Here is a 21,496-nt window from a genome sequence, read left to right as displayed (position 1 = left end):
AGCATAACGTCCGAGCAAGAACACACGAGACTGCAAGCGTTGCACAATGCGAGGGACGACAACAACGGGAGCGAACAAACCGGAGAGAGGGGAATCACGAGAACAGCAGTTCGAGCTCCTCCCGGCGCTGTTTCTGCAGCTCGAGCTTGCTGAGCGTACGACCGATGCTCATGCTGCACGCGAAAGTGGGTCAGTGCGAGCATTCGAGACGGAGCCGGGCGAAACGCACGACGCGAGCTCCATCTTGCGCTGCTGGATCTTGAGCATGTTGGTCTCGATCGTGTCCTTCATGACGAAGCGCACGGTCTGGACCGGCTTGGTCTGGCCGAGACGGTAAATACGGTCGACGGCTTGGTTCTGTACCGCATCAAAGGTGAGCACGACCTGAACAACGAGAGCCTCGGCCCAAGCAACGCACTTCGACGGCCGGATTCCAGAATGGCTCCATCAGGTAGACACGGCGACCGGCAGTGAGGTTGAGGCTGCGCGGGTAGAACGTCAGCAAACCGCGACGTAGGGAGAGCAAGAACAGACGCACCCGACACCACCAGCACGGAGCGAGACGAGGAGAACCTCGCAAGCTGGGTCCGACTTGAACGCCGCCATTGCGTTCGATCGCTGGTCGCGGTTCATGCCACCATCGAGGCGGTCGAACTTGATCTTTTGGTCCGACAGCGCATCGCCGAGGCGGTCGAGGAGCGTCGTCCACTGCGAGAAGACGACCGACTTGACGATCTCGCCCTGGACGGGCTGGAAGCCGATCGTTGTGCCCGGCGCAGGCGTGTAGTTGAAGCTGAAATTCTCCGAGTGCGGATTGACCTGTGAGAAGGGGATGAGGTCGACGAGGAGAGCGCTGTCGGGAGGAACAGCTATCAGCGGGGTGTCACAGCGAGGCAAGTTGACACGAGCAGACGCACCGAGTCTTGGTGCTGTGCTCGAACAGCCTCGTCGACTTGCGCTTCGTCTTCTTGCCCTTGGGTCCCTCGTCCAGTGCGCGCTCGAGCGCCTTCTGGTACTCGCGCGAGTCGAGCTCGACGGCGTCGAGTGCGGGCTGGATCTCGGCCTGGCACACGCTGCACGTCGCCTTGTCGTCGCTCTTGGCGTCGGGCCACGCCGTGCACACATGCGAGCGGAAGCACGCGATGCAGTAGACGTGCTGGCACCGCGTGACGACGCACGGCACGTCGGGCTGCGCGCCGTCGCCGTCTTCCTCCGAGTTGGCCGTCGAAGTCGCAGCGGTCTGCGTCTTGGTCACCTTGCGCGCCTTCTTGGCCGGCTTGCGTCCCGGCTTGACGTCCTCGCAGCCGTCGCCGCCGATCTCCTCGACGTTCGGGCGCGAGAAGGACGGCATCGCGTACCCGCACTCGGCGCAGTCGCCCCCGCCGGCATCGCGCATGAGCGCGAGAAGCTGCACTGCACGCGGCTTGGAGATGCCGTGCTTGGCGATCGTCGCGATCAAATCGCTGCCGCCGTCCTCCCCACCTGCAGCGCGATCCTCCGAGTCTTGCAGGAGCGCCGGGTGCACGCAGATCTGGCGCAGCTTGAGGAGCTCCTGTAAAATCGAGCAGAAGTTCTTCATGACGGAGTCGGTCTCTTGCAGGACCTTGAAGTCGTGCTTGTAACGCTGGTGGTGGCTCGAGTAGAAGGCGTGCTCGGCCTCGGTAAAGTGAAGGTGCACGAGCTGGTTGTCGATCGGCGGGAGCGACAGGATCGGCTTGCCCTCCGCGTCCTTCGTATCTTTGGTACGACGGAGCGTGATGTAGCGCATCATCGCCTTAAGCCGCTCCACTCCGAGCTCGTCGCCCTTCTGCGCGAGAACACCGATGTACTGGTTCCACACGTGTCGATCGGTGAACGGCTCGAGGCGGAGGAAGCGAACGAGCGAAAAGATGTCGTTGAGCGAGTTCTGGAGTGGCGTGCCGCTGAGCGCGACGCGGCGGGAGGTCGAGAGGTCGCAAGCCGCGCGCGCTTGAATCGTCTTGTGCTCCTTGATGATGCTGTGTGCGAAGGAGAGGGGATTAGGACAGTTCTTCGTGAATGGCGGAAACGGGTACACGTACTGCGCCTCGTCGAGCACGACGCGGAACCACTGGATCGCCTGGAGCGGGCTCACGCCATTGCCCTCGACGCGCTTTCGCTTGCGCTTCGGCTTCGCCTTGTCGCCCGCCGCAGCATCCTGCTTGGCCTTTGCGCCCGGTTTCGACTCAAGAATCTCGCCGTTCGGCCCGAAGCCAAAGACCTCGACGATGCCGTCGTCGGCTTCGGCCTGGCGGATGGCGGCGCGCTCCTCCTCGTCCTCGCGCTCCTCCTCGGCGCGCTGCTGCTTCGAGAATTCGGTGCCGAGCGTCGAGAACGTCGTGATGACGACATCGTGGTCGGCAAGCTTGCGCACGTCGCAGCACCGCTGCGCGCCGTGGTAGACGTAGATCTTGAGCGCGGGATCGCGTGCCTTGCCCTTGCCCTTGCCCTTGAGCTTGGGCTTGACGTCGCCGGCAGAGGACGAGCTCGACGCGTTGTCGATGCTGTTCGCGTCCTCGTCGTCGCTGTCGGCGACGCGCATCTCGCGCTTGAGCTTCTTGCCGACCTTGCTGTCGGCCTCGACCGTGATCGTCTTGTCGTCTGCGCACGCATCGTCGACCTCGACGCGCGCCGTGTGCTCCTCGAACTGGCTCTCCCAGTTCTGCACGGTCGAAAGCGGGCACACGATCAAAGTCGCGCGCGAGCGGCACTCGAGCTTGTCGAAGCGGCTCTGAATCGCGTCTTCGCGCTTCTTCTCGCGCCGCTGCTTCGCCTGCTTCTTCTTGTTCGAGGCCTTACTCGTCGAAGCCGTCGAAGAGTCGGCGTCTGGGTTGACGGCGATGCCCCACAGCTGCGACTTGAACTGCCCAACGTCGACCGTGCGCCCCTGCTGCTGCATACGCTTCTCCGCGTCGGCAGCCTTGACCGTGTCGTCGAAGCGCGGGTCGAGCTTGTCCTTGTCCGGCGTTCCGCAGGCCCATTCTTGCGCATCCTGCAGCGTGGAGCAGACAAGCGAGATGATGACAATCGTTTTGCCGAGACCCATGTCGTCGGCGAGAATCGCGCTGCGAAGTAGCGCGAAAGGTGAGCGCGGAAGGCGGGCTGAAGAAGCAAATTGACGTACCCTCGTGCCTGCGGCGGCGGCCGCTCTCCCTCGATCTCAAGATCCGTCACCACGCTCCTCCACCCGCGCGGGCGGCCATACGTATCGGAGATGCGCTCCCACAGCGAGACCATCGTGGGCTTGCCCTTCTCGTCGCGAGGCGGGATTTCGACGATCTTCTCGCGGTCGAGGAGGAACGAGAGGGCCTGCTTCTGGTGCGGGTACAGAGTGGTTGCGACGATAGGCGCTGAGTATCGCCGGTCCAGTCAGTAATCGTGCGACTCAGGTGATAGTCGAGCGCAAGGCACGCACGCGGAGTGACCTCCTCAATGTCCGCACCGCTCTTGATATTCTCCATGACAGCCGCGACCTGCTCCTTCTGCACATCGACGGCCTTGACCTGCCTCGACGCTTCCAGTCCCGACTGGCCGTACATCCCGCTGACGAGCTGCAGCCGGCGGCGCTCGGCGTCGGCGACTCCGGGCGCCGGATTGTGCGGGTTGGCGTAGCGCGCGCCGCCGTGCTTTGCGGGCTTGTACTCGAGCGGATGCTGGAGATATACGGGCGGTTGGAGGCGCTCGAGGGTTGAAGCGATGGCGGGGACGTCGAAAGGGCGGGCGAAGAGAAGGAGGACGAGGCGGAGAGAGAAAGGCTGCGGAAGCAAAAGGTCAGCACGAGCTGCGGGAACAGCCCACGAATGCGACGCACATTGGGCACCTCCTGCCGCTCGACGGCCGCCTCGCAGAACAGCTTCCCATTGCCGCCCTTGGTAATCCCCGTCCCGTGCCATCCCTCGCCGAGCAGCGGACCCAGCACGTCTGCCATCTTGTAGTCGATGAACCCAAACATCTCCTTACGCTCGGGCGTAAACATCCGGAGCGCCTCGCGCCACTGCCCTTGGTGCAGGACGGGCTGGTCGCGATAGATGTGCACGGGCAGCGGGCGTCGAAACGCGAGCTTGGCGAGCTCGTACTCGGCTGCGAGTGACTCGATCTGCGCCGCGGGTAGCGGTGTCCCGTCCGAGTAGGTTGTTGGCGGCGGAGGCGGGAGGAGGATCTCGGTGGCGCGGTTCACGACGAGGCCGTAGGTTGTGATCTGGCCGATGCAGACGGGAGACTCGTCGATCACGACATCGTCCTCGTCCGACGCGGCATCGTCGGCGGTGAGGTCGACAACATTGTCGCGCGCTTTGCCCTTATCAGGGCTTGAGACAGCGGGAGGAGGGGGAAAGGGCTGGCGGGACTGGGCGGCGGTAGGAGCGTGAGGCGATGATAGGTAGGCGGAGGGCATGCGCGCGTTGCTGGCAGACGAGATGACGGGAATCCTGCCGAGTGCGTGTGTAGGAGAGCGGGATGTCGAGGCGTGCGGATGATGCGAGTGCATCGAGGTATGGTGGTGACTCGAGGACGCTGAGGCGGCTTGCGGCATGGCTGCCCGCGGCGTCTGGGGAGCTGGTGAAGCGAACCCGGCAAACCCGCCTTGCGCTGCGCCGTGACTCGGGAGGAATCCGCCTGCAGTCGACGCGGGAGGGCGAGTCGACGAGCCGTTGACACCCGCCCAGGCGTGCGAGTTGCCTTGCTTGTGAGCCACAGATGCTCCTGCTCTTCCCGCGTACGCTGCAAATCCGCCGTGCGCCCCTCGCTGCGTCGTTGTTGCGCCATTGTCAAACCAGCTTGCGAGCGCACGCTTGGCATCGTCTCCCCCGAGGACGCGGCCGGCGGAGCGCGGCTCGGGCTCTGGCGACTCCTCGGTGAGATCGAGCGTGTCTGCGCGCTGCTTGTGCGGGTGGCGAGCGGGCGGGGCGGGGCGGTGCAGCGACGGAGAGGGCGCCAACGACGACGCGAGCGGCTGCACAGGCGCGAGGAAGGTGCTGTCGTCCTCCTCGAAGCCGTTGGCAAACTCCATCGCACGCTCGCTCTGCCCGTCTGGCGAGACGACGAGGTGCGGTCCGGTCGAGGCGAAGCGAGCGAAGTTCGGAGACGGAACAGTCGGCACGGCGCAACTCGAGCGTGCGAGTGCCTGCAGGGATCGCAAAGAGCGTACGAGTGCTTGTGGAGTGGCCTGAAAGAGTTCCGCTCCCCCAGTGGACGCGGTCGACTCCGCTCATGTAAGCCGACTCACGCGCGGAAGTCAGCATCCCCGAGGTCCCGCTCTCCGACGCATCCGGAAGGAAGGAGAAGGAAAGCGTAACGGGTACGACGTGGCAACACGACTGACAGCAACATGCGAGTACACCAGAGAACAGACATCAAGCCGCCGCCGCTGCCGCCTGCGCCGCCTCAAACTCCTCGATCCGCCTCTGCCGTTCCTCCTCCTCCATCTCCTCCTGCATCCTGCGCAGCTCGGCGTCGTCCTCGTCCTCTGCTCCTTCTCCCCCGCCCATGACGGCCTCGCCGCCCGCGCCGCCCTGCGCGCCCCGCCCGCCCTTGCGCCGCCTCCCACTCATCTCGGCAGCACCCTCGTCGTCCTCCTTCTTCTTGCCCTTGCGCTTGCGCCCGCCCGCGGCGTCCGCTCCGGCGGGGTCGACCCCGCTCGAGGCTTCAAGCTCGGCGCGCCGGCGGTTGATCGCCTCCATCGGGTCCTCGGGGACCGGGCCAGAGAGGTCCTGCCCTGTCGCCTTGGCATAAGCTTCGACGTCTGCGCGTAACCGAGCTTCAGTACAACGAATCCCACGATAGGCCCGCGTACCTCCTCAGAGTCGTCGCGTAATGCCAAGGCGTAGACGCACCAACGCGCTTGCGCTTGTAGATGAGCTGCGTGATGAAAGCCGGGTTCTTGCGATCCTCCTTGTTGAACTTGTTGACGATCTCCCGACGACGACGAGAGGGGAAGAGCGCAGCGATCATCTCAAAGTCGGTACCGAATTGCGAGACAGCCTGCGCACCAGCCCAAGTGCCCATGTCAGTCTCGCCACACAGTCGTGATGTCCGACAAGCGTATATCGGGGACGCACGTCAAAGAAGCGCTCCGTCTCCTCCTTGTTCCACCGCCCGGCGATGCGCCGCTTGCTGTACGAGTTGCTGTTGACGAAGCGGTCGTGCATCGACTCCTCGACAATCTCGCGCGGCCCGAGGTCCTCGGCCTGTGCATGTCAGGTTCGTCAGCACAAATTACTCGGCAGCGATGAGCCAAGAGGCCGAGACGCACTGGTCCGCGGTCAATCTGCAGACTCGACTCGTCGATGACGAGCTGCCCGTCGATGATACGCATCTGCGGCGCATACTGCGTCTCGACGAATCCGTCGTCGTCCTCGTCGCCCTCTTCGCCGTCGCCTGCGGCGGTCGTCGCAGCGTCGTTGTTATCATCAAAGGCGGTGCCGGCGCCGGACGGACCCGCGACGGGTGCATCGTCGTCCTCCTCCATCGCCTGCAAGCCGAAGACATCCACTGCCGCGCCCTGCGCCGCAGGCGTGGCGCTCATCTCGCGCCGCGCCTCACCCTTCTCCTCCTGCTGCTCCGGCTGCTCCTGCTCAGGCTCCTCCTCCTCGCTCAGCTCGCCCCTCGCGCGGCGCTTCATCCGCTCGCGCTTCTCGCGCCGCCGCTCGTGCGCCGTCTTGCGCTTCTCGAACTGGCGCTGCTCGAAGAAGAGCGTGCGCTCGCTCGGCCGCCCGATCGAGAACGCCGGCCGCACCGCCGCGAGGGCCGCCATCGTCGTCTCGGACGCATCGACCGAGGGGAGCGCCTTGATGTGGTAGTGCTTCGCACCGCCGAGACGCCGCGCGTCGAGGTACTGGCTCGGATCGTCGCCCTCGCCCTCGACGACGGCTTCCCCCTCGCCCGCGAGATCCGCGCTGCCGTCGACCCCGTCCTCGTCGTCCGATGCCGGCCCGAAGAGAAAGTTGTCGACCTTGGTCTTGCCCTTGCGCGCGCGCTTGATCGGGCGCCGCTTCGCCGGCTTGACCTTGTCATACTCGTCGATTTCGTTCCCGTCGTCGGCCTCCTCCGCGTCCGCCTGCGCCTCGGCGGCTGCTTGTTCCCCCGCGGCCTCGTCGTCCAAAACGGCTGCAGCAGCCCCGCGCTTCGCGGCCGAGGAGGTCTTCGCCGCGCGGGTCTTCTTCTCGCGCGTCGACGTCGGTGCGGGTGCGTTGCCCTCCTCGAGCTCCGCGTCCGCAGCAGCGGCAGCCTTCTTGCCCCGCGGCGCGCGCTTCTCCGGTGCAGTGGCAGGGACAGCGCCATCGTCGTCGCCGGCCGCCTCTGCCGCAGGGGCGCCCTTCTTCGCGGCAGCAGCGGCTCGCGGCGCACGCCTCTTCTTCGCCGTCGCAGGAGGGTGCATCTCGCCTTCAGCCTGATCCTCCGGCTCCGCCTGCTCGCCCTCATCGTCCTCGGACTCGGCCGCGCGCTCCTTCCCCTTTCCCTTGCCCTTTGGGCTCGACGGAGCAGCGGCCTTCGCCGGCGCCGCAGCCCGCCCCTTCTGCTTCTTCTGCGCTGGGCCTCCCGCCTCTTCCGCGTTACCGCCGGCATTCGGCTCGGCATCGACGCGCGCGACGACTGCGAGCGTGCGCTTCTCGCCACGCTTGGGCGGCGAGCGCGGCGCAGCGTCCTGCTCCTGCTCCTTCTCCTTGCCCTTCGCCCTGCCCTTTCCGGGCGACGGCGGCGCCTTCTCCTTCGCTTTGCCCTTGCCCTTCGTCGCCGCTCCGCCCTTGCCCTTTCCGGGCGATGCAGGGGCCGGCGGGGAGGCGGTGCGATCCCTGACCTGGTCGGCCTGGCGTACGGGCGACGAGCTAGAGACGGGCGGCTGCGCCGAGACGCTGAAGGCCGTCGCGCCGCGCGCGGGCGACGAGGGCGAGAGCGCGGAGGAGGCGGCAGGGCGCTGCTCGGGCGAGCGGGGGAAGAGCGCGGTACCGCCGGCTGTGCGCGAGGTGGGCGACTTGTGCGGCTGCTTGTGCGCCTGCGTCGGCTGCGAGGGCGCAAACGAGGTCGCTTGCGTGCTGGAGACGCTAGCGCTGGGTCCGGCAAAAAGGGACGAGGCGGACGGATCCGAGGGGGTGAAGGCGAAGGAAGACGAGGGGGAGCTGGTAGCTGCGAAAGCCGAGCTCGTTGGGTCGCTCGGCGCAAAAGGTGCCGACTTCTGTAGCGTTCGTCTCGCGCCTGTTCGCGGAGAGCGGTGCTGCTGGTCCGGCGAGGATGAGGAGGCGGCGGGAGCAGACGGGCCCGTCTCGTCGTCGCCGTGCGGGTCCTCGTCAAGTGCCGGCAACGCCGCGTGAGCTGCTTTGGGCGTCGGCCCTGCGGTGCTCGACGCGACAGAGCCTTCGCGGTGCGAGCGAGGAGGCGGCGGGGCGGCGGGTTTCCGCTTGGGCACGAAGCGTTGCCCGGACTTGTCTGTTGCAGCCTGTGCGGTCAGTAAGTACTCGCGAGTCAAGACAGGCTGCACACGCACTGATCCGCCCTGCGGTCGACATGTTCGGCGCGTGGGAAGAGCGAAAGAGGCGCGGCGTTGTTTGGAGCTGCAACTACCGGTCGACGAGCTCGAGGATGCCTGCAAGGGACTGACGGAGTGATGTAGATCATGTAAGGCTGCCTACTCTGACATGCGCCGCTCCCAGCTCGATGCCGGCTCTCCTGGTCGACCTCTTCCTCCTCAGAGCGATGAAGCGCTGACAATCGCTCGCATGCATGCAGGGACCCGCTACAGCCCATGCTACGTCAGGTAAATGGACGGTCGTCTGCTCTGCTGATAATGCCGCGCCTCTGGAGCGCTGAAGTTGGGTCGTTTGCCTCGTGTCTTCCGACTCGTCCTTTCTCGAATCTGCTCGGGCTCACCGCTCAGCGCTGCTCTGGTAGACTTGCACGGGACTACATGGATGCTCGGCTAGCCCCTGGTGCGATTTCCACGCTTCGTCCGTACACGGCACGCCCATCCAGCCTCGACCTCCAGCGTTGGGTGCTGTCAGCAACGCACGATCGTGCTGCCGGAAATGCGACACCGCGCTCTGTCAGGAGCGCATGGCTGCACTTCGCGGCCAAACCCACGGTTCTGCACGGCCCGTGCCTGCGCTGCTGACCTGCCACGGGACGTGATCTGCAGCGTCCCGCCTGTCAGGGCACCGCTTCCTCGCCTCGATCACTGTTCCAGAATGCGCGAGCGACGTTCGCTCGTCGCTCTGATTTGTGCTCGCCAAAGCGTGGATTGCTGTGCTTTTCATGAAAGGGGGTTGATCGCTTCGAGACGGCTTGGCAGTCGTTGCCAATCTTGTCCCTGCTCTCGTGATGTCTTTCGCTCGTCCCGCTCACTCCCCTCTTTTACGCCTCTTTGCTCCTCGTCAAAAGAAGACAGTATACACTTGCTCCTCCTACCGCGCGACCATGCACCAGCTTGCCGTGCTCGGCCTCCTGCTCGTGTCCATTGTCGGCGCTCAGCGTTGCGAGTACGGGTGCGTCTCGCACGTTCAACTCGTTTCGAAGACTCGGGTCTCTCACTTTGGTGCATGCGTGTAGACTGCAACTACAAGGGGGCGCAACGCCTCAGTGCTGCCTGCCTTCGATTCCAGGCGCGCAGTGCTCCATAGTCGAGAACGGCGGGTCAGGGTGGAAGACGGTCTGCGGATGGACCAGGGCGGCCGATGCCGTCTCGTACAGCGTCACCATCCCGCCGGGTATCACTACCGCAAACAGGATTACGCTCAAGGGCACACACGGCGAGGTACGGGATGGGTTCTCCCTCAACCCGAACGACCAGCGCGGCAGTATCGTCATCGCTCAAGGCTTCGCCGGTGCGTAATCTCGTCCTCGGCTTGAGCGCCCTCGACCTGAGCACGTGGCGTTCTGCCAACACCATGCATCGTACAGTCGGCGGCAAGACTCTGCAGTTCTTCCCTGGCTCGTACTATGGCCGCTCTTCAGGTGCCGGTGGCGGATTGCCGGCCGACACCTCTGGCAGGGGCATACGATGGGCTCGCGGCGGCGCCGCTAGCGCCATGTTCGGCGACGCTGGTACCGTCATCGCAGCCGGAGGAGGTGGGCAAGGGTCCGAATACATCGGTGGGGACGCGGATCGAGGCGGATGCTCTACGAGCACCCAGGAGGGCGGCTTGCCAGACACCAGAGGCGGCGGAGGAGGTGGGCCTGGGCGCATCGGCGGTTGTGGTGGCCTGTACACCTACACCAGGTCAGCCACGCCGCGCTGCACTCGCTCGTCATGCATGCTACTGACGATACTGCCGGATCGCAGCTCTAGCACCTGCTACCAGCCTCGGTACTGTTTCGGTTGCTCGGGTTATTACTATTCGTGCAACTTTGTCGACCACTTCAACCCGTCGCTCGGCGGCACCTCCGGGATCACCAGCTTTGCCGGCAGCTGGGGCCTGTCCGGCTACAACACGGACCCATCTTCGACCAACAGGCTTATCGAGATCGAATTCCTCTGCGTGCGTCGCTGCCTCCGTCCTTCCGTTGCTGTCAAGTCCCGCTGACCCTTCCGCGTGGCTCAGGGTGCGCCCGTTCCGACGACTACGATCACCATCCCCACGCCGGCTGCAACAGAGTACACCACGAGCACGCTCACCCTTCCGGCCACTGCGACTCTCGACGCCGAGACGGTCCGCTCGACCTTGACCGTCGAGAGCGCCCGTCCGCCCGAATACACCGATACGACCGTCACGCCCGACCTGGTCACGCTCACCGAGTCCGAGACGTCGACGACGTACCCGCCCGAAAGCACGACGTCCGAGACGGTCACGCCGTCGACGAGCTACTTCACCGAGTACCCATCGGTCGAGACCAGTGCGTTGCGCCATTTGCTTTGGGCATTGATCTTCGTCTAATACACATCCCGTCTTACAGCTCCCGCTACCAGCACGGTGTACAAGACGGTCACGCCGGCCACCGTGACTGTCACGAAGACGGAGAGTGTCATTGTCTCGCCTGGCACGGTACTCAAAACTGAGACCACGACGCCGCCGACCCGCACCATTCCAACGACAGTTACCGAGGAGCAGACCAAGTCGAGCGGAACGCTGACGTCGACCGTCACGAGCGCGACTGGGAACGCCAACTGCGTCCAATTCCGCATGGTCCGTTGCCTCCGTCTGGTCTTTTCCGCCGCGAGCATCACTCACGCAGTTCTGCCGACAGGTCTACCCGGCTTCGTGCTGCCCGACAGCGTACATCAAGGGCATGAAGCCGTGGCCGACTTCGCCTCGCAAGCGGCGCAACCTTGTCTTCGGTCGTGACCTGACGACCATCTACCCGGCAAGCGGCACTCTCACCATCACCGAGTCGACCCAGACGACCGCAACCTCGTTCGTTACGCCTGACCCAGTACTCGTCACCGTGCGTTGCTGTCACTCCCAAAGCTCCACTCTGCCGAGCTCACCTGGTCCTGCACCAACTGCAGGACACCGAGACGACGCCGGGACCAATCACGACGCTGACCAACACCTTCACCGCCGAGACCCCGTCGAGCACTCTCACCGAGGTGTCGACGGTTGAGGGGGTGGCGTCGACGACCACGATCACCCTGACGGCGGATGCGCCTTCGTTCACCTACACCTCGACGCAGTACTTCGAAGCGCCGACGCCGCTGTTCACGGACGTTTCGACGGCCGATGCACCCCTCGCGCTTGTGACGTCGACCGACTACTCGACGTTGCCGACGCCGACCTCGACGGTGAAAGAGGAGGCGCAAACGCCGCTCACGACCTCGACCTCGACGCTCACCAACTTCCACACCGTCCCTGCCGCCACGGCAACCACGACGACGTACGTGCGCGGCACGACCTGCAGCCTCAGGACTACTCTTGTGCGCCTCCTTCCTTCGCTCTGATCGCTGTGGCAGCAGCTGACTAGCGGAATGAACTGGGCCGCAGAATGCCAGATGTCCCGTCATCCTAAAGAACGCAGACCAGATTGTGCAGATTGCGCTCATCAAAGTGCGCTTCGGTCCTCCGGCGCTGCGACCTCCCGCTGACACTATCTTTCCACTTCCCAGACAAACCGCTTCCTCTCGGGCAACAAGCCCGTCCAGATCGACTGTGGCTCTGCGGGTCTCTGGAGCTACGAGTGATCGCTATGTTCCCGTTCGTCTGCCTGGGCTTGTATTCCTTCCTATCGGGTTATATGGTCATCTCGTCACCTCGGCCCTCGCGTCCTCGCCCCTTAATGCGGACTTGTCAACGGATTTGTACAATCGACCGGACCCCGATCTATTGAGAGTCGATGCGCGTAGAGGCGGCGAGCAGGCTTGCACCTGGCGAACACGGAAGCAGTCAGAGGCGAGAATGCTCATGGGCAGGGTGCTGGCCGCCGTCCATGCGGATCTGTGTCTCTCAAAGTGCACTACGGGTCTGTACGCTGTACCTATACGAGGTCGCATCCGGGAAGGAAGCAACTCGGTGGCTTCCGCTCCTTCGCCTCGTCCCGTCCCGCTCTTCTCGCTCGATCGGCTGCTCGACCGCACTGACTGCTAGCACGAGATCTGTACGAGACCTGTGCTTCCGCTCGACTCTCTCCAGTGTCTCGGTGAGGCCCCATGACCTTTTCGTCCTCCTCAACCTGATGAACCGCTCACACTCGACTCGTTGCTCGCAGGGACTGGAGGCGCTCGCAAGCGCGCTCAAAGACTCGTTTTGACTCGTCTAGCCGGCCTGTGGTCGCCACGCCCATCGTGCAAGGCTCGCACAGCGTCATGTCGCTTCTTGACCTCCCCGTCGAGGTGCTGGAGCTCGTGGTGGACGAGTTCCGTTTGCCAGACTGGTACAGTCAACAGGAGCGCCATGATCACCTCCGCGCCGGTCTTGGCCTCGCCCTCGCGTGCCGCAAAACGCACCGCCTCGGCCTCGACCTGCTGTACCGTAAGGTCCGCGTGAGCGACTACGCGTTGGCCACTTATCTCGACGCCGTATTGATCAAGCAGATCGCCCCGTACGATCTCATCCGCGACTTGGACGCACGTCTCGGCCCTGGCTGCGACAAACAACCTACGCCAATGCAGGTTGCCAGCATATTTCCCCTGCTCAGTGATCTCCGCAGCCTGAGTGTGCGTGGAGACTCCGTCGCGGTCGAACAGACGCTCCGGTCGCTGTACCGCGGCACCTGCATGGTCCGACTTCAGCGGATCTACATCGGCGGTTTCGGCGGAGCCCACCATGACCTGCCGGCGACGGTACTTCGAGTTTTGCCTCACTTCCCGGAGCTTCAAGAGGTCTCCCTGCAATTTTCGATCACACCGCACAAACTCGCCCTCCCTACCGGCACGATTTCGCTACCCTCGTGCTTCTGGATCAGATGCCATCCGGACTTCGATGTCGCTGCGTTCTACCGCCGCTTGGACGCGAGCCAGGTCAATACACTCACGATCGGTCACGGCATTTGCGACTTCGCCGAGCATGCCGCATTTCTCGCGGCCGTGCCGAGACTCGAGGAGTTGACCGTTTGGGGCCACGGTGATAGCGCAGTCGATTTCTTCACCGCAGCCCTTCCGCACGTCAAGCACATGTCGAGCCTGCGCAAGATCCAGTACACCTGCGCCGAAGGTCGCCCGCCGCTGCTCTCGGATGACGGACCCCTTCTGTCTCTCCTCTTTGACTCGCTGCCTCCCTCGCTCGAGGACGTCGAACTCGACCTCGGCTGCGACGCTTTCCCTGAGTCCGCGCTCCTGCATGACTTCTTCGCCAGACAAGACAAATCTGCGCAGCCTCTCCGCCGCTGGCAGTGGTACGAGGTAGTCGAGGAGGAGCAGCCGCACAGCGCTCAAGATGCACTCCGCCAAGTAGTGTACAGACGCGAGGTCCTCGGATGTCGCTTAGACAAGTCGACAGCGCCCGCTGGCGACTTCTCCTCAGCTCGTCCTTTCTCGAATCCATTGGTTGGCCTCTCGTTGCTGGACGAGTTTCCCTACAACGGGTCTGCGTACGAGCAGCTCGACTTCATTGAGCGCGCGATGCAGCAGGCCAGCCTCGTGCCGGTTGACAGAAGCGCCTACGTCCCGTTACGCGAGTCCCACCTCAACCCCTCCGGGCGTGCCGTGCGCGATGCGATGAACGGCTCATGAGCTGCCGAGAATCAGTCGTCGGTCGGGCGTCGTCAGCGCCGATCTGTTCTCCCGCGTATTTCTCTCTTTTGGCCTCTGGCAGTGACCGGCGTGTTTGTGTGCGTCTCTCTTCACCGCCCCATCGGTCCCTGCCTCCAAGTTCGCTCACCTTTCGACTTGCCCCGCAGGGTCGACGAGGACCGCCAAGTGTGCACAGCGCCTGAGTCTCATGCAATTGACTGCTTCCCCGCGCGCTGTGCACGCATGCATCTGAGAGACATCGCTCGTCGACAACAACGTGCATTCCCTCCGGCCGCCCACCAGCTCGACCCGCGCCTACCTCGACCAGCCCGACGAGCTACACAGAGAATCGCCCTACTCGAAACAACGACGCCGCAGAGCGAGAGAGAGAAGGGGAAGAGTGGGAAGTATGAAAGGCAAGGAGGAGGAAGGGAAGGAAACGCAAGCGAGAGAGGGGTCAAGGCAGAAAGGCGAGCCACGAAAGAGGGCTCTTTTCGGTGGTGGAGGGATCGAGTGTGTGCGGATGCTCTAAAGAGACAGGATTAAGCGAGGAAGGTAACGACAGGGTGAGGGAAAGGGTAGGAACTGCGAGAAGGAAGGGGAACAAGAACGACTGTAAAAGGAGCACACGAGGAGGAGAGAAAGCGGAAACCGAAAAGCGCGAGTCACAGAATGATGGGGACGAGGAGTCGCTCAGGCCTTGATCGCGACCTGGGCAGGAGCAGCGGCGGCAGAAGCGGCCGCCTTGGCCGCCGAGCCCTTCTTCTTGCCCTCCTTGCGGACGAACCCGTCCTCGTCCTTCTTGCCCTTGCCCTGCGCAGGCGCGGGCGCCGACGCACCCTCGCCCGCCTCGCTCGCCGCGGCCGACTGCTGCTGCTGCTGCTTGGGCACGGGCGTGAAAGCGCGCGTCGCCTTGGGCTTCTCGGGGAGGACGACGCTCGCGCCGCGCGCGGCGGCCGACGCCCACCCGCCCATGATCTTCTTCGGCGCGGCGGCGGCAGGCGCGGGCTCGGCGGCGGAGGAGGACGACTCGGCGGTCAGGCCGGGAGTCGTCGCGGGCGACTCGGTCGCGTCGGCGTGAGAGACGAGGACAAAGCCGTCGGCGTCGTCCTTGGGCGACTTGGGCGCCTCGGGCTTCTCGACCGGAGCGGGCGCAGGGGCGGCGACGGCGGCGGCGAAGCCGTCCTTCTCGACAGCGGGCGAGAGCGGGCCCGCGGGCGAGAGAGCGGGGAAGTCGTCGCCCGAAGGGATGCGCTGCGCCGAGCTCGAGCGCGACTGCGACGCCTGCTGCTGCTGCGACTGCTGCTGCTGCTGCTGAGCGGGCTGGGCGGGCGGCTGCTTGCCCTGCTGTTGCTGCTGGGCGTTGTGGTGGTGCGAGTGCGCGGGCGGGATGCGGCGCGTCAGGCCGTTGATGGCCGCGACGAGCTGCGGCGCAGCACTACCGGGCGGGAGAGACGGGTTGCGCGGGACGAACGGGCGCTGCTGCTGCTGGGCAGGTGCGGCCTGGCCCTCGACGGCAGCGGCGGGAGCAGCAGGCGCCTGACCCTGCGCAGCAACGGCAGCAGCAGCGGCGGCCTGCGCCTGCTGAGCGCGTGCCTCCTCGACGAAGCGGCGCTGCGCACCAGCGTGCGCCTGCGCCTGCGCCTGGACCTGCGCCTGGCGCTCGCGGTACGAGTACCCGCCGTTGAAGACGGCGCCCTGCTCGAGCTGGCGCTGCATCTGCATCGCGGCAGCCGCAGCCGCCTGGGCCTGCGCCGGGTTGCCGTTCTGCTGCTGGTGCTCGATCTGGCGCTTGAGGTGGTGCGCCTGCTTGATGGCCTTCTGGCTCGCGAGCCACGCGGGCGGCATCCCGCCGCTCGCCTCAGGGTGGTCCGTCCGGCCGTCGGCACCGATCATGCCGCGGCCGAGCGCGCGCGCGTCCGAGCCGTCCGGGAGGATGTGCGGGAACGAGCACTCGTCGCCGTTGCGGCACCGGTTCGCCTCGAAGAACGAGCACGGCGGGCGCGGGCCGCCGCCAAACGAGCGGCGCTTGCCGCCGGGAGCGCCCGCCGAGCCGGGGAGGAAGCCGTTCGGGCCTGCGACGCCCGGGATCGAGCGGCGAGGGGCGCCGTTCGGGCCGCCGCCGACGCGCGCGAGAGGCGGCTTCGGGAAGCCACTGTTTGCAGCCGCAGCAGCGACAGCGGGAGGGACGACGCCAGCGGGGACGGCAACAGGTGCGGGAGCGGGGACGAGCGGGGCGGCGGGAGGAGGAGAGGCGGCCGAGGTCGATGCGGCGGGGACGGGCGCGGAAGTCTGGAAGAAGGTGTGGAGCGAAGGAGCGGCAGGCGCGGCGGCGCGAGGAAGCGGCGCACCGTCGGCGCCGAGGGAGGGAGAAGGCGACGAGGCGACAGGGGCGGGCGAGGTGGAGGCTTGGTCTGCCGGAACGGGCGCGGCAGCGGACTCCACCGGCGAAGGCGCAGAAGCGGGTGCGGCGACCTCAGCCTGCGAAGGCGAGGGTGCTGCTGCTGCCGGCTGCTGGTGCTGCTGGAGCTGGTCGGGCGAGGGGATGACGGCGGGAGGCGAGACAGAGGGCACCGGGACGGGAGCGATCTCGGCGGCAAGGAGCGGCTGCGGAGCGGGAGGCGGGACGGCGTAGTACGGGCGGGGAGGGAACGGCTGTTGGTAGGCGGAAGGCGGAGGCGGGTACGCCTGGAACGGCGGGGGGAAGTAGTAGCCGCCCTGCGAGAACGGCGGCTGGGCGTAGTACTCGAGCCCCTGCTCCGGGTAGTACATCGGCATCCCTGCCATGTACGCGCCCTGGTCCATCGGCATCGGCATCATGTGCGCCGGAGGCGGGACCGCAAACTGGTGCTGCGGCTGCATCTGCTGCTCCGCTGCCGGCATGCCCTGCCCGTTCACCGCCGCGCCGCCCTGCCCAGGCGCGATCTGCGCCGCCACTGAAGGCGAAGCAGGGACGCCAGGCGAGCCGGCGACGCCCGGGATGCCGTGCGAGAAGATGCAGTGCTCGCCGTACTTGCACTGGCCGAGGGGGAAGTAGCGGCAGGGGATGTTGCGCGCGACCTCGGCGGGCGGGAGGTTCGCAGCGGCATCAGTAGCGGCAGGCGAGTCGGCAGCTGTGCGCGAAAGAAGGGCAGGTCAGCTCGTGCGCTCGAGCGAGACGCGCTTTAGGTGCTCCTCCTCGTTGAAGCGGGTGCAGCGACGCGCGCAGACAAGGCGAGCACAGTGTACGCAACGCGCAGGAGACCACAGAGACCGCAGTGTGCGGCTCCGGTGGCCCCCAGCTCGATCGCGTGCATGCGCTCGCCTCGTCTCCTCGTCGCGGCCGATTGCATGCACCGGCCCGGCCTCGCGCGCGTCCCGGCCGCGTCCTCGGCAGCGCGCGCCACTCGATGCGTGCCCTGCCTTGCAGCAGAGCCGTGCGAGCCCTCAGCAGCACGCGCACATGCGGCCCGGCGCGCGAGGAAAAGTTGTGAAGGCCGGGCGACGGGGGCGCACCGAGGCGGCCGCGAGCCGAGGCGCGGTCGCATCCGCTCGGGGGCGCGCTCTGCGGGCTGAGAAGCAAGGCACGGGTATTAGAGAGCTGCAGACGTACGAGACTGGCCCTCCTGGGGTCCCTGGGCCGGTGCAGCGGCCGTGGGAGCGGCGCCTTGGAGCGCCCCGGACTGAGTGCCCGCGCGCTGCTTGAGGGCGTCGACGGCACTCGGGGCTGCGGGGGCTGCGTCGGGCTGGGGAGCGAGCTGGTGGTGGGTCTCGGGAGCGGCGACCATGGCTGGGCGGGGCGAGGGAGCGACGGGAGCCGGCGGGACGAGAGCGGGACGAGCAGAGGCAGCAGGGGGAGGGCGACTCGGACGAGCGCGGGCTGGGCCTGTTGTCGGGAGTGGTCAGTACACTCTGGCTGGAGTAGAGCTCGCTCTGACGCACCTTTTGGTCTGCTGGGCGGGCGAGCGACGAGCGAGACGGCGGGAGACACTTCGCACGCGAGAGCGAACGCGCGGGGCAAGCGGGACCGAGCCACGGGCACGCCTTCACAGCGTCGCAGCAGCAGCGGGGAGCGGAGAGCAGGTCAGCACGGCATACACACCCCCTTGATGAGCACGTCAATCGAGCAGCAGCCGAAAAGGACGACGAGCGAGGCGTAGTGCATGTGGCGCAAGTGGGGGAAGGCGCCACACAGCGCCAGCAACGCCGTGGAGCGTGTAGGCCCTTCTGCCGAGGGAGCTGTACGGTGTGCCGGATGCGTCTGAGGAAGCGGCGTCTGGCAAGAAGGTTGGCGAGAGGAGCGGGCGGTGACAAGCTGCCTTCGAGAGCCGATTCACGCCCGAACCTGGCTGCTGCAGCATCACCGCACAATTACTGCTGCAGAGACGGAGCACAGCAGTCTGAATCCCTAGAAACTGGGCGGCTCACCTTGCCAAAGGGGATCGTCAACCGCCTCCTTCCCTTCGTCTCTTCCGCTTACGCCCTCGGAAGCGCTCACTTTCCTCAATATGACCCTCCCAGCATGTGATTGCGCGACCTTCACGAATGCAACGAGAACAATAGAAGCTACAACAAGCAGGATTGATGCCCGGCCATGCACGTCCCGTCTATCCCGTCTCCCGCCTCCTCAGAGCCCCTCATCCGCGAGCATCTCTGCCATGCTCGAGAAGAACGACACGGGCCGGAACTTGATCTCGTGGCCCGTCCACGCCGCGTAGCTGTACCGCACCTTGCCGACCCACCCGATCAGGTCGAGGTGGTTGACGTTGTGCAGCGTAGCGCGGTAGTCGCCCCACTTGGCCGACTCGACAGAGACGAGCCCGTCGTTGGCGCCTGCGCTCGCATTTTCGACCAGATCAGCTCGGTGCACGCAGGGAAAAGAGCTGCTCAAGGCAGTACAGCGAGACGCACCTTCGCGCTCGTGCACGATGCCCCAGGGAATGCGGAACGCATTGCTCCACGACGGCGTAAACTCGGCGCCAAAGCTGATGTACTTGACGCTCGGGTCGTCCGGCGTCTCTTCGTTGAACCGCGCCATCTTCGTACTGCATGAGTGAGTGACAGCTCTGGTAAGTCGGGACTCGCCAAACCCTTCCACACCCGGATCACCACGCTGTCGCGCCATGCTGCGAGTGAAGGCGGAGCAGATCCGACTCACGTCGTCAAGTCATCGAACGCCTTTCCCCCGCCGGGCACGCCAACACTGCTCATGAGCCTCAGGAAGGAGGGCACGCGCTCGGCGCCGAGCACGTCCTCGAGGAGGTAGTCGGCAAAGCTCGAGCCGCGGTGCGGCGTCGAGATGGTCGTCAGCGAGCGGACCTTGAAGTTGGTCGGCTTGAGGCGCGAGATGAGGAAGCGGCCGTCGAGCCCGCCCTGTGCGCGAAACATTGCTTTGATCAGCTTTGTCTGCTCAATGGAACAGCAGAGACAGCCGAGCGAGCAGGCAGCGCACCATAGAGTGTCCGATAAGGTTGACCTCCCTGCCCGGAAAGCGCTCGCCAATCATCTGGCACAGCACTTTGGCGCGCTCCTCGATCGAGGCGGATGCGGGCACGCGGCCGATCATGACCTCGACACCCATAGCCTCGAGCGCCTCCTCGACGCCGATCCAGTACGAGAAGCGGAGCGGCTTGAGCCCTGCTGGGCCGAGGTAGTCGAAGCCTGCCAAGTCGAGCGGGTCAGGGCGAGCCTTGCGGACAGCCGAAAGAGAGGAAGAAGAGCGCACCGAACAAGCCATGGCAGAAGACGACCGGCAGCTTCGGCGCGCGGTACTTGTCCTTGAGGAGCGAGAACATCTCGGCATTCTCCTCGACCTCCTCCTTGATCGTCTCGCGGTCGTCGCGGTCGACGAGCTCCTCGACCTCGTGCGGCTTGGCCGTGGGTCCGTCCTCTGCGCTCGGGTGCCGTTTCGTGCTGTAATGTCGCGCAATGTGCGGCGGGCGCTCCGAGGTGGGCGACTTGGCGGACGAGGTGAAAAAGGACGAGGTGCTCGAGGTGAAGGGATTCGAGGCGGTGAGCGAGGTGAGGAGCGAGGCGGGCGCATCCATCGCTTTGCTGAACGCGGAGGGACTTGAGGATGTTGAGGCGGATGTCGTCGCGGTAGTCGAGGATGAGAAGAGGGATGGAAGGAAGGAGGGAGGGGCGGCGGAAGGAGGGGACCGAGGCGGTGAGGGCGGGAGCGACTTGTCGACGGACGAGCGCTTGCGTGGCGGCTCAGGCGGGAGGTCGTCTGCCTCGAGCGTCGCGAACGTCTCGTCGGAGCGCGAAGCAGCAATGCTCAGCTCGTCGAGCGTGGCATCGAGCAGATCCGCCTCGAGCTGGTCCTGCCGCTCCTGCACCTCATGCTCCTTCTGTGCCTGCTCTACCGCCTGCTTGCCCGCAAAGAGCGAGAGGAAACCGCGAGATGTGTCGTGCGGGTCCTTGACAGGAGGCGTCGGCGGCAATGGCTGGGACGCTGAAGTCTCCGTGATCGATTCCGGCTCGACGACGGAGAATGGCCACCACCTCGTGCCCCAGCTCAGCTGGTCGAGTTTCGCCTTCGTCTCGTCCTGCGCCTCCTCTTCAATAGCCTCCTCTGTCCCGCTCGTCCGCGACGTCGAGCTCGCAAGCGACGCGCCTCCATCCATACTCGCCCGCCTCGCCGCGCCCGCGCCACCCTTGCCCATCAGGCTCTGTAAGCTGCTGATGCTCGAGCTGCGCGGCCGCGCTGCCCCTCCGCGCCTCGGCAAAGACGAAGTGGGGGACCCGCCCGCGCTCCCGCTGCGCTGCATTGGCGCGCTGCCCGCGCCCGATCGCGGCGGCGAGTACTGCGAGCCATCTGGGCGCAGCAGGTCGACGTACGGTGCCGGTGCGTCGGAGAGCGACGACGAGGGGAGGGATGCTCGTGTGAGCGAGTCGAACACGAGCGGCGACGCCCGCGTGAGCTGCGTCGAGGCGAGGCGCGCCAGCGGAGGGCGCGGCACGGTGGGTGAATTTGCCGAGAAGGCCGACTCTGGCGGCTCTGGGTCCGTTGCGGACGATGCTGGCGCTGCAGCGAGGGCGGCGGGGTGGGGCCTCGGCGTATTCATCCCGCGGCGCAGGAGAAGCGCACTTGGGCTTAAGCGCAAAGTGCGAGCCAGCTTGAGCCAGATACGCGTCGATCGGAGTAGCGCGTGCCGAAAGGCGAGATGTGCGCGTCGAAAGACCAGCGTCACCGGGCGGAGGCGCGGAGGGGAGAAAGGGTGGCGGCGACTTCGGCAGGACGTGTCGTAGAATGCTTTGTAGAGACGGAGAAGGTGTCACAAGAGTGGCACTCTGGCTCGCTTCGCGGTACGAGGCGAGGTTGGCACTTCGACCGCAGGTCGCCAACTACGCTGCGCTTTCGCGCCTCAGCAGCGCTCTGCCTCGTCGTGGGCCGACACGTTTATGCAC

General features: G+C 65.7%; 6 protein-coding genes across 6 annotated transcripts; 2 read left to right on the top strand and 4 right to left on the bottom strand.

Annotated features, from left to right (window-relative positions):
* Positions 1-94: 94 nt before the first annotated feature.
* JCM10292_002114 (uncharacterized protein) lies at positions 95-5,026 on the bottom strand (the record flags this gene model as incomplete). Its single annotated transcript, XM_076645535.1, has 9 exons — positions 95-173; positions 230-357; positions 419-482; positions 539-853; positions 918-1,997; positions 2,061-3,083; positions 3,143-3,368; positions 3,434-3,773; positions 3,830-5,026. The coding sequence occupies 9 exons, from the start codon at positions 5,024-5,026 to the stop codon at positions 95-97; spliced, it is 4,452 nt and encodes a 1,483-aa protein (XP_076509062.1).
* Positions 5,027-5,369: 343 nt separating this feature from the next.
* On the bottom strand, positions 5,370-8,519 carry BDP1 (transcription factor TFIIIB subunit BDP1; the record flags this gene model as incomplete). The annotated part of the gene is made up of 5 exons (XM_076645534.1): positions 5,370-5,758; positions 5,850-5,997; positions 6,075-6,203; positions 6,269-8,439; positions 8,498-8,519. The coding sequence occupies 5 exons, from the start codon at positions 8,517-8,519 to the stop codon at positions 5,370-5,372; spliced, it is 2,859 nt and encodes a 952-aa protein (XP_076509061.1).
* A 904-nt stretch (positions 8,520-9,423) lies between these two features.
* JCM10292_002112 (uncharacterized protein) lies at positions 9,424-12,121 on the top strand (the record flags this gene model as incomplete). Its single annotated transcript, XM_076645533.1, has 10 exons — positions 9,424-9,491; positions 9,556-9,830; positions 9,907-10,225; positions 10,289-10,484; positions 10,548-10,839; positions 10,900-11,129; positions 11,191-11,388; positions 11,453-11,857; positions 11,925-11,987; positions 12,047-12,121. The coding sequence occupies 10 exons, from the start codon at positions 9,424-9,426 to the stop codon at positions 12,119-12,121; spliced, it is 2,121 nt and encodes a 706-aa protein (XP_076509060.1).
* A 621-nt stretch (positions 12,122-12,742) lies between these two features.
* Positions 12,743-14,107, top strand: JCM10292_002111 (uncharacterized protein; the record flags this gene model as incomplete). Its single annotated transcript, XM_076645532.1, has 1 exon — positions 12,743-14,107. The coding sequence occupies one exon, from the start codon at positions 12,743-12,745 to the stop codon at positions 14,105-14,107; it is 1,365 nt and encodes a 454-aa protein (XP_076509059.1).
* A 693-nt stretch (positions 14,108-14,800) lies between these two features.
* On the bottom strand, positions 14,801-17,874 carry JCM10292_002110 (uncharacterized protein; the record flags this gene model as incomplete). Its single annotated transcript, XM_076645531.1, has 2 exons — positions 14,801-17,220; positions 17,700-17,874. 2 exons carry the CDS (start codon positions 17,872-17,874, stop codon positions 14,801-14,803), a joined length of 2,595 nt encoding a protein of 864 aa, XP_076509058.1.
* An 839-nt stretch (positions 17,875-18,713) lies between these two features.
* On the bottom strand, positions 18,714-21,153 carry JCM10292_002109 (uncharacterized protein; the record flags this gene model as incomplete). Its single annotated transcript, XM_076645530.1, has 5 exons — positions 18,714-18,919; positions 18,998-19,131; positions 19,245-19,459; positions 19,539-19,747; positions 19,812-21,153. The coding sequence occupies 5 exons, from the start codon at positions 21,151-21,153 to the stop codon at positions 18,714-18,716; spliced, it is 2,106 nt and encodes a 701-aa protein (XP_076509057.1).
* Positions 21,154-21,496: the final 343 nt, after the last annotated feature.

The sequence above is a fragment of the Rhodotorula paludigena genome, assembly GCF_050403205.1.
Source record: "Rhodotorula paludigena JCM10292 DNA, Rt_paludigena_JCM10292v1_ctg1, whole genome shotgun sequence".
Lineage (NCBI taxonomy): Eukaryota > Fungi > Basidiomycota > Microbotryomycetes > Sporidiobolales > Sporidiobolaceae > Rhodotorula > Rhodotorula paludigena.
Note: the sequence above shows the minus strand (reverse complement) of the source record. Positions and strands in the feature narration are given on the sequence as shown.